At 62.2% G+C, this 10,733-nt stretch overlaps 1 protein-coding gene across 1 annotated transcript; it reads right to left on the bottom strand.

Moving 5' to 3' along the window:
* Window positions 1–2,244: 2,244 nt before the first annotated feature.
* CLDN7 (claudin 7) lies at window positions 2,245–10,710 on the bottom strand. Its single transcript, XM_073326526.1, is given in 5 exon segments — window positions 2,245–3,188; window positions 3,748–3,832; window positions 4,086–4,250; window positions 10,428–10,606; window positions 10,608–10,710. Coding segments are annotated over 5 exon segments (636 nt in total). The 5' UTR covers window positions 10,649–10,710; the 3' UTR covers window positions 2,245–3,022.
* Window positions 10,711–10,733: the final 23 nt, after the last annotated feature.

Raw genomic sequence — 10,733 nt, forward strand, 5'->3', positions numbered from 1 at the left:
GGCAGACAGGACAGCGGGCTGGATGGTCTGACCCACTATGGCCGTTCTTATGTTCTTCAACAGGGATCTAGGGACTGCGAGAGTCAGAGGGACCAGAAGATTATGCTGGTGCACCACCAGGAGAGCCTGGAAGTTCTTGAGAACTTGCTCCAGGAGCCCTAGGACCCCGGTGGGGGCTCAAGGAAGCCAAACTTACCTTCGGACTGGCCCCACGTTGGGCCAGACCCACCACGAAGAGAACGGCCACACCATAGGGACACAGCAGGGCCTCCAGCCAGGCGGCTCGAGGTCGGACTCTCAGTGGTGGAAGGAGGACCCTGGGGGGGACCCAGGGAAGGGAGGGGGCAGTAGCCTGGGTGGGAGCTGTCGTCACTCCTAGCAAAGGCCAGGCAGAGGAACAGGGCAACTCAAACATCACCCAGGCCAGCAGCAGCCAGGGCCCAGCCCCCATCTTGTCTCTCTGCAGCAATCAAGAGGGGCCCATGCTCCGGATCCTCTTTTACTCTGGTGCCATTCCCACCTGGCTCAGGTAATTCACACCTGAGGGCGGATTGAACCCAGGGCCAATCACAGGCAGGAAGCTGTAAGGGGCAATGCAGGGCAGCTGGAGACACAGATGAGTGCTTGGGAGTTATGGGCTAAACCCACAGGGTGGGGGCTGGGAGCCAGGACTCCTGGGTTCAATCCCAACTTGAAGTGGGGTGTGGTGGGTTTAGAGAAGGGCAGGTCTGGGAGCCAGGACTCCTGGGTTCTCTCCCCAGCTCTGGGAGGGGAGTGGGGGCTGGTGGGTTACAGCGGGGGGGGCTGGGAGTCAGGACTCCTGGGCTCTATCCCAACTCAAAGGGGGGATCTGGTGGGTTAGAGTAGCGGGGGCTTAGAGCCAGGACTCCTGGGTTCTGTCCCCAGCTCTGGGAGGGGAGGGGAGTCTGGTGGGTTAGAGCAGGGGGGGCTGGGAGCCAGGACTCCTGGGTTCTGGCCCCAGCTCTGGGAAGGGAGGGGAGTCTGGTGGGTTAGAGCAGGGCGGGCTGGGAGCCAGGATCCCTTGTCTCTACAGACACCTGAAGGCACTGTCTGACTGTGTGTCTGTTGACCACCGGGTGTGATGGTGGGGACCTGATCTCAGTCGGGGGGGGGCTGTCTAGTCTGCATCATGGGGGTCCTTTTGGCAGGGAGGGGCTGTCCGGTACCTGGCACCCTGTGGCCTCCCAGTGTGGTTGGGGGTGGTCTGCATCTCCATGAAGGTGGGGACCCACAGAGCACCTGGCCTGACAGGGTCCCCACAAAAACTCATTGTGTTCTTTGGGGGTCCTGCCATTCCCCCCCGCCCCGTGTCCCTGGAGATCCTCTCTTTCAGGCTCTCCCCTGCCCCCCTCCTTTTCCTTTTGGGGTGTCACATTCTTGGGGGGCCAAGCAGATCTGCCAAGGGGCATCCGTGTCCACCTGTGACCGGTTCTTTCATCTCTAGCCAAACACCGAGTAACTCAGCTGCCCAGCTCTGCACGTCAGAAGACCGACCGGGGAGTGGTTTTTAAGCTTGTGGGGGGGGGTCACCCCTGAAAATAGCTGCCCCTCAGCCCGCTACCCCCCAGCTTGAGACAGGCTCAGTTTTGTTCCATCCCTAGAAATTCCCATGGGCATGAAATGCACATGCACGACCCGGTGCTGGCATGGGGGGAGATTGGGGGACCCCGGGGGGGCAGGAACAGGACCGCTCTCGCCCGGAGCCCCGCCCCTTGTTAAACTTTTAAATACTTTATTTTTGACTGCGTTTGCCGGCCATTTCTCCACTTCGCTGCCTGCATGATTTATCCCTGGCCCATAAGACAATTAATTCATTGACAATCTAAACAGCTCCCCCTCCCCAGCCCGGCGCCCCCAAAGCCAGCCCCCCCCAAGCAGTCATCTGGCCCTAAACCCAGCCTGGGGAGGGGAAAACGGGTTACATGGCAACTGGAGGAAGACAGCCTTGGCGGGGGGAGGGAGGACTCTGGGAGAGTATGAGGGACCCCCCCTAAACTAGAGAGAGAGGATGAGGGGGCACAAGGAAGGGCAACGGGCCCAGTGCTGAGATGCGGCCACCTCTGGGGAAGGGCGGCTAGTTAAACAGGGAACCCGTCTGGCGCCGAGATGCGGCCAGCACCTTTCCTGCAGGGGGCAGTGCGGACACACTGGTCTCCCCCTTCGGGGAACCTACCCCACCCCTAGAGGGCACCCCCAAAGACAGATCTCACCCCAGACAGACACTTTTCCAAAACACACAGGTTTTAATTTCTGTACAAAAAAGGATAAAGACCACATGAATCCCAGCCACGCACAGATCATTCGTTAAAAACCCCTAACGAGCGGGAGCGCTTTTAAATAAAGCCATTCTCCCCCGCCCCCCCCCCCGCCATTAAATTCCCCTACAGGGCCTCCCCCCACCTTGCAAACAAAATAAAAAACAAAATACAATTCCACCATAGCAATTATGCGGAGAGACTCTTAAAGGGGGGGGCGGGCATTTTAATGACAGATCGTAAGATTTTGGGGTGGGGATCTCCCCCTTCAGAGACAGGTCGGGTCAGTTATATTGGGGTGATCCCCAGCTAAAACGAAAGGCTCTCCATGCTAGTGTCTCCAACGTATGGCAGAATATACACGCCCCATAAGAAATGCTTTTTACTGGTATATCCTGTTTTGCGGTGGTCTTAAAAACCCCTCCCCGTCTAGAAAATGAAAACCCCACCCCCTTCCCCCCCCAAATAAGCTACGCTGGACAGAATTTAGGGGCACCCCCCCTTATTCAGTTAACCCTGCCCCAAGTACACTGCACCCCCAAAAATGTGGGAAAGTAAAAACCAATCTCAATGGGCACGAATGGCTTTAAAAACATCTGTGCAGAGTTCGGGAGCACCCCGATATTCCTAAGTCGGGGGTAACCCCTCCACACACACACAATGCAAGGAGTTAACCCCTTGGCAGGCTCCGGGTCGTCGACAGCGGAAAGGGGTACGGGCCGAACAGCTGGCATCAAATCAGGGCGCTAGACGTATTCCCTGTTGGTGGGGGGCTGAGAAACGGCTTTGCTCCTGGGGTACGACTTCTTGTACCCCGATTTCCCAGGGCAGGAACAGGAGAGGAGACCCCCTCCCAGCAAGACCAGGGCGGACCCAGCCCAGCCGATAAAGATCGCCGATCCAAATTCATACCTGGAAAAGGGGGCGGGGGGGGGAGACTGATCAGATGTGGGCCCACCCCTTTGCCCCATAGCCCCACCCTGTTCTGTACAGCCCCGCCCCTTTCCACTTAGCCCCGCCTCATGCACCTCCAGTCAGGAAACCTTAAGAGGCAGCCACTTCTGGGGCAGGGCGGCTGGTTATATGGGGATCCCTCGTCCGGCGCAGAGATGCAGCCACCTCGTGGGGGGGGGGGCTATTTAACAATCACACAACGAAACTACAGAGGAGTCTGGGACCAGAGGCCGAGGAAAATCCCTAAATATCCAGGAAAACTTCAGGGGGACTGAACCTAGGAATTCCATATTCCCTCCCCGGAGACTTTTCCCAGACACCGGGGTCCACACCAGGAAGCAGGGGAAGGGTGGGGGGGGGTCTTTGATGCTTATGATTTTGGGGGTAATTCCAGGCAAACAATCCCCTGTGGCCAGCCCTGCCTGCCGAGGGAGAGCGCCCCTGCAGAGCCCACTGCCCAGCTCCCTGCCCCACAGCGCCCCCCTCGAGCCACACATGGGAGAAGCCCGCAACTCACTTGGTGTTCACAGGTACCCTGACGTCGTAGAAATCTCGCACGATCTGGTTTCCGTACCAGGAACAGGCGATCAGCGCCGCTAGACCTGGGGAGGAGAGAAACACGGGCTCAGAAAGACGGAGCCAGGTGGCATTTCGAACGTGGAAGTGGGACACAGGGCCTGTCCCCCTCCAGGGGGCGCCAGCTCCCTGCTAATTTCATGCATGAGATGAATCGCCCAGGCCTCAGCCAGTAGCCCCCATCACGGGGGCAGGGGGGGGGCTAGAACCGGGGCTCCCACCCACTCCAGGCCTGGGAACCCAGTGGCTACCCACACGCCGGCCCCTTCCTCGACTCACCTCCCACCACGAAGATGAGCCCCCCGGTCATGGCGATGCGCGCCTTCTGCACCTTGTTGTCCCCCCCGCAGCGGGTGCACTTCATGCCCATGGAGGCGACGCCGATGCCGATGACCCCCAACACAATGGAGACCACCATGAGCGCCCGCGTGGCCTGGAGAGCAGCTGGAGTGGGGAGAGAGAAACTGCGTGAGGCAACACTGAGTAGAACCCAGGAGTCCTGGCTTCCAGCTTTCACGCCCCTCCCAGAGCCGGGGAGAGAACCCAGGAGTCCTGGCTCCCAGGCCCCCTGCTCTAACCACCAGCCCACACTCCCCTCCCAGAGCCTGGGAGAGAACCCAGGAGTCCTGGCTCCCAGGCCCCCTGCTCTAACGACTAGACCCCACTCCCCTCCCAGAGCCAGGGAGAGAACCCAGGAGTCCTGGCTCCCAGCCCGCCCTGCTCTAACCCACCAGCTTTCACGCCCCTCCCAGAGCCAGGGAGAGAACCCAGGAGTCCTGGCTCCCAGGCCCCCTGCTCTAACCACTAGACCCCACTCCCCCCCAGAGCCAGGGAGAGAACCCAGGCATCATTAACAGGTTAAAAGATAGAAGAAAGGGTCAGTTTTCACAGTGGGGTCCCTGGGGGCTCTGCAATGGGATGAGTGCTGGCCAACGTCCTTCTCAGCGGGGTGCCCCGTGGGGTGGCAAAGTTAACGGAGACAAAATTACTCCGGCTACTTCCGCCCCCCCAAGCAGGGCAAAGGGATCTCACGCCACCGGGCAACCCAACGGCAGAGGAAATCCACTGCCGATCTGTGCAAAGCAACGCACGTGGGCCAACGTAATCCCAAATATGCCCACAAAACCATGGCGGGGGGGGTCGACAGTAGCCGATCCCGCTCCAGCGAGGGATCTTGGAGTCGACGGGAAAAGCCATGTTGCCACGAGCTAAACCCATGGGACGCCCACGGCCTGGATACGGCCGCCCCGTCTCAAGAAAAGATCTGTCGGGATTGGAAAAGATGCAGGAAAGGGCAGCAAAAAAGGATTCGGGATCTGGAAGGGCTGCCGGACGAGGAGAGATGAATAAAACCAGGACTTTTCAGCTTAGGAAAGAGACAGCGAAATGGGGCGGGTAGGACATAGGTCTATAAAATCATGACGGGGGTGGAGAAAGTCAATAAGGAAGTGGTATTTCCTCCTTCTCACACAAGAACGAGGGGTTGGAAAATGAAATGAATACGCAGCAGTTTTCAACCGAAAGAAAAGAAGTGTTTCTTCACACAAGGTGCCGTCGATCTGTGGAACTCCTCGCTAGGGGAATGTGGCGAAGGCTAAAAAGTATAACTGGTTTCCACCGAGAGTTTGAGAAGTTCCTGGGACAGGTCTGTCAAGGGCTGCGAGCTAAGAAGAGCAGGGGTGCAACCCCGTGCTCTGGGAGTCCCTAAACCTCCGAGCATCAGACGCTGAGAGTAGATGCTGATTGCTAATCCTGCTGAACCACTGTCAGAAGACAGGACACTGGGCTAGATGGACCACTGGTCTACCTCTTAACAGTCTTGCCTCCCAGCCCCCCCTGCTCTAACCACCAGCCCCCGCTCCCCTCCCAGAGCCAGGGAGAGAACCCAGGAGTCCTGGCTCCCAGGCCCCCCTGCTCTAACCACTACACCCCACTCTCCATATAAATCTAGAGTACTTCATCAACCATCTGTCACTGTACTAGCCTAAAGCTATAGATGCTCTGGGTTAATTACAAGCTTGGTAAAGCGCATCTCCTTCCAGCTCCTTGAAATTTGCCTCGGGGAGGGAAATCTAGGATCAAAGCAGGGTGGGGGCAGCGAGCCAGGACTCCTGGGTTCTCTCCCCCACTCTGGGAGGGGAGTGGGGGCTGGTGGGTGAGAGCTGGGGGGGGGGGTTGGGAGCCAGGACTCCTGGGTTCTCTCCCCCACTCTGGGAGGGGAGTGGGGGCTGGTGGGTGAGAGCTGGGGGGGGGTTGGGAGCCAGGACTCCTGGGTTCTCTCCCCCACTCTGGGAGGGGAGTGGGGGCTGGTGGGTGAGAGCTGGGGGGGAGGGGAGAGCCAGGACTCCTGGGTTCTCTCCCTGGCTCTGGGAAGGGAGTGGGGGCTGGTGGGTGAGAGCTGGGGGGGGTTGGGAGCCAGGACTCCTGGGTTCTCTCCCCCACTCTGGGAGGGGAGTGGGGGCTGGTGGGTGAGAGCTGGGGGGGGGTTGGGAGCCAGGACTCCTGGGTTCTCTCCCCCACTCTGGGAGGGGAGTGGGGGCTGGTGGGTGAGAGCTGGGGGGGGGAGGGGAGAGCCAGGACTACTGGGTTCTCTCCCTGGCTCTGTCCCACCCTCTCACTGCCTCAGTTTCCACCGTTACAAAGCAGGGGGGGGGGCGGGACAGGATCGTCACCAACTGTTCTGCACCTGCAAGGTGAAATCCTCCATTTGCCATGTGTCTTGTCACCTGGGGGCGGGGGGAGGCGGAGCAGGGGACTTTGCCCCCGCGCTGCATAAATTTAAAGACGAACACCCCAGCTCCTGCTTCCCGCCAGCCACTGAGTTTTCTCCCTCCCCCACCGCCCCCCACCCAAGGGTGACTCAACCAGTTGGCTCTCAATTCCCTGTCCCCCGGCCAGCCCCACCCTCAGCGCTCTCCCCACTCGCCGGAGACAGCGGGAACCACCAGAGCCAGGCAGTTTCACTGAAACGGCCATAGAGCCAGAAAAATCCCGGGGAGGGAGTGGGGGCTGGGAGCCAGGACTCCAGGAGGGGAGTGGGGGCTGGCGGTTAGAGCGAGGGGGGGCTGGGAGCCAGGACTCCTGGGTTCTCTCCCCAGCTCCAGGAGGGGAGTGGGGGCTGGCGGTTAGAGCGAGGGGGGGCTGGGAGCCAGGACTCCTGGGTTCTCTCCCCAGCTCCAGGAGGGGAGTGGGGGCTGGCGGTTAGAGCGAGGGGGGGGCTGGAAGCCAGGACTCCTGGGTTCTCTCCCCAGCTCCAGGAGTGGAGTGGGGGCTGGTGGTTAGAGCAAGGGGGAGCTGGAAGCCAGGACTCCTGGGTTCTCTCCCCAACTCCGGGAGGGGAGTGGGGGCTGGCGGTTAGGGCGAGGGGGGCTGGGAGCCAGGACTCCTGGGTTCTCTCCCCAGCTCCGGGAGGGGAGTGGGGGCTGGTGGTTAGGGCGAGGGGGGGCTGGGAGCCAGGACTCCTGGGTTCTCTCCCCTGCTCTGGGAGGGGAGTCACCCTGAGTTTCAATAAACACCCTCAGGCTCTCCAAGCCCTATCCAGTTCCTACTCTGAGATAGCGCGTCCTGGGTGTGGTGTTTTACCTTCCAGCCATTACTGCCCTGACTGAGGCCGCTAAGTTCCCATGTCAGCCCCCCACATCACCATCCTCTGCCCCCCAAGACACAGCCCTGCCCCCTGCAATCCCGTAGAGTCTCTTCACACATCATTAGATAACCTTTCCCCCTCACTGTGCCCCCAGGCTCTAACCACCAGCCCCCACTGCCCTCCCAGAGCAGGGGAGAGAACCCAGGAGTCCTGGCTCCCAGCCCCCCCTGCTCTAACCCACTAGCCCCCACTCCCCTCCCAGAGCCCGGGAGAGAACCCAGGAGTCCTGGCTCCCACTTTTGGGTCCTGTTCTGCACTCAGACATTGAGCAAGGTTCCCCAAGGAGGAGGAGGAGCAGTACCTGAGGATGAAGGGCGTACCAGGCCTGGTAGGGAGCCCTGGGCTGCCACCCCGCAGGGCCCACGGCCCCTGTGACCCCTGTGGTTGCGATTAGGTCTCCTATCGTGGGCTGGATGAAGGGAGTTTATTTTCCCAAATAACGCAGCCCGATAAGATTAAAGTGGCTGGATTGTTCCCCTGAACTGTTATAAACTCCCTGCCCGGAGCGATAGAACCCAGAAGTCCGGGCTCCCAGCCCCCCGCTGCTCTGACCCACCAGCCCCCACTCCCCTCCCAGAACCGGGGAGAGTACCCAGGCATCCTGGCTCCCAGCCCCCCCTGCTCTGACCCACCAGCCCCCACTCCCCTCCCAGAACAGGGAGAGAACCCAGGCGTCCTGGCTCCCAGCCCCCCCTGCTCTGACCCACCAGCCCCCACTCCACTCCCAGAGCAGGGGAGAGAACCCAGGAGTCCTGGCTCCCAGCCCCCGCTGCTCTGACCCACCAGCCCCCCACTCCACCCCAGAGCAGGGGAGAGAACCCAGGCGTCCTGTCTCCCAGCCCCCGCTGCTCTGACCCACCAGCCCCCACTCCCCTCCCACAGCCCGGGAAAGAACCCAGGCGTCCTGTCTCCCAGCCCGCGCTGCTCTGACCCACCAGCCCCCACTCCCCTCCCACAGCCCGGGAAAGAACCCAGGCGTCCTGTCTCCCAGCCCCCGCTGCTCTGACCCACCAGCCCCCACACCCCTCCCAGAGCAGGGGAGAGAACCCAGGCGTCCTGGCTCCCAGCCCCCGCTGCTCTGACCCACCAGCCCCCACTCCCCTCCCACAGCCCGGGAAAGAACCCAGGAGTCTGCCCCAGTGCCAGCCTCCAACCACTGGCCCTCACTTCCTCTTTGTGTTCTTCGCCCTGCAGCCACGATCTGAGCTCTCCGGAGGGTCTGAAAAACCTCCTTGTTGCTGGTTTGGGGGGGAGGGGTCGGGGGGGGTGGGTTTCTGTTTCTTTTCAAGTTGCGGGGGGGGGGGAGAACGGGAGGAAGAAAGGTAAATGTGTAAGGGGAGGAGTGTGTCCCCCCCCCGCAAGACCTCCTGGACCCCAGATCAGCCCCTCCCCGCGCTCTCTGGGGGGGCTGTTTTCCCTGTGGGGGGGGGGGACTTTGATCCCGGGAAATTCAAGCCGCGGAAGAGCCCCCCCCCGCCCCCGCCCCCGCCAGCCTGCAGGTGCAGCCAGGGTCCACCTGTGTGAGTGAGTGGGGCGGGGGAGGGGGGGCCATTCATGTCGCCCTTTGTCCTGGGTCTCAGCAGCAGGGCGAGGCCCCAGGGGTGATCCAACCGGTTCTGGGGGGGGGGGGCGGGGGGGCGGGAGGAAGACAGAGAAAGAAGAAGACGGAATGAACCAGTGGAAGGAAAGGAAGAGAGAAGGGTACAGGGCGGGGTGGGGGGGGGGGGGAGATCTACAAACCCAGGAGAGCTGGGGAGGAGGAAGGGGGGGTCCCCTTTAATTCACACCTCATCAATGGAAGGGGGAGGGGTCTTTAAAAAGAGCTATAAACGCCCCCCCTCCAATTTAAAGAGACTTTGCAATCCCACTAGATGGGGGGTTCTCCGTCCACCCCCAATTTAACGGGGCTTTAACATCTCACTGAGGGGGGGATATTGGGGTAAATTTAACCCCCAACCCGCCAGGGAAATACCTGGGGGTTTGCTCCGGGGGGGGGGGGGGGGATTGTAGGGGCTGGAGGCAGATCTAAAGGAGAGCGCAGGGGCAGGAGTGGGGAGCGGAAGGGGCGCGTGTGGGGGCAGGAAAGGCGGGGTCCCACAACTGGAGTGGGGGGGGCTCGGGGAGGGGGGGCAGAAAGGGTGTGCGGGGGGCGGCCCCCAGCCGGGAGAGCACAGGGGGCGCGTGTGGGGGAGGGAAGGAAAGGGGGGGGGTGTCCCTGAGCCGGGAGAGCACAGGGGGGCGCGCGTGGGGCGGGGAAGGGGGGGGCCCCAGAACTAGAGCGGGCGGCTCGGGGAGGGGGAGTGCTGCGGGGGGGAGAAAGGGTGTGCGTGGGGGGGCCCAGAGCCGGGAGAGCAGAGGGGCGCGCGGGGAGAGGGGGGGTCCCCCCAGAGCCGGGAGAGCAGAGGGGGGCCCCAGAACTGGAGCGGGCGGCTCGGGGAGGGGGAGTGCTGCGGGGTGGGGGGAGAAAGGGTGTGCGTGGGGGGGGCCCAGAGCCGGGAGAGCAGAGGGGGCGCGCGGGAGAGGGGGGGGTCCCCCCAGAGCCGGGAGAGCAGAGGGGGCGCGCGGGGAGAGGGGGGTCCCCCCCAGAGCCGGGAGAGCAGAGGGGGGCCCCCAGAACTGGAGCGGGCGGCTCGGGGAGGGGGAGTGCTGCGGGGGGGGAGAAAGGGTGTGCGTGGGGGGGGCAAAGCTGGGAGAGCAGAGGGGGGTGAGGGGTGTGCGTGGGGGGGGGGGGGGGAACCAGCGACTGTTTATAAAGGCGCGCTGGGTTTATCAGCTAAAGTTGGGCAAATATTGACTTTGTGGCTTGGGGGGGGGGGTGAAGCGAGGAAAGCGCTGGGAGGGGGGGGGACCGCTCCCCACGAACGGGAGGTGTGGGGGGGCAGAGAGGGGGCTCAGAAGTCACGAGAGTGTCTCCCCTCCCATTGCAGCGGGGTCCCCTCCCATTGCAGCGGGGTCCCCCCCCCCCCCGGACTCACAGCTGAGGTTGAGGATGGAATCGTAGGCCTTGCACTGGATCTGCCCCGTGCTCTGCCAGGCGCAGGACATCCACAGCCCCTGGTAGACCGCCACGGCCGTGATGATGCTGTCCCCGGCGTAGGAGGACATGCGCCACTGAGGCAGGATGGTGGCCGCGATCAGGGCCACCCAGCCAGCAGGCCAGCACGAAGCCCAGCAGCTGCAGCCCGGAGTTGGCCATGGCGAGCCACCCAGGAGAGAGGAAAATAAGGGGAAAAAAAAAACAAAACAAAACCACGCGTGGATCCGACTCTGAGATAGCGCGT

Source organism: Lepidochelys kempii, chromosome 28 (assembly GCF_965140265.1).
Source record: "Lepidochelys kempii isolate rLepKem1 chromosome 28, rLepKem1.hap2, whole genome shotgun sequence".
NCBI lineage: Eukaryota > Metazoa > Chordata > Testudines > Cheloniidae > Lepidochelys > Lepidochelys kempii.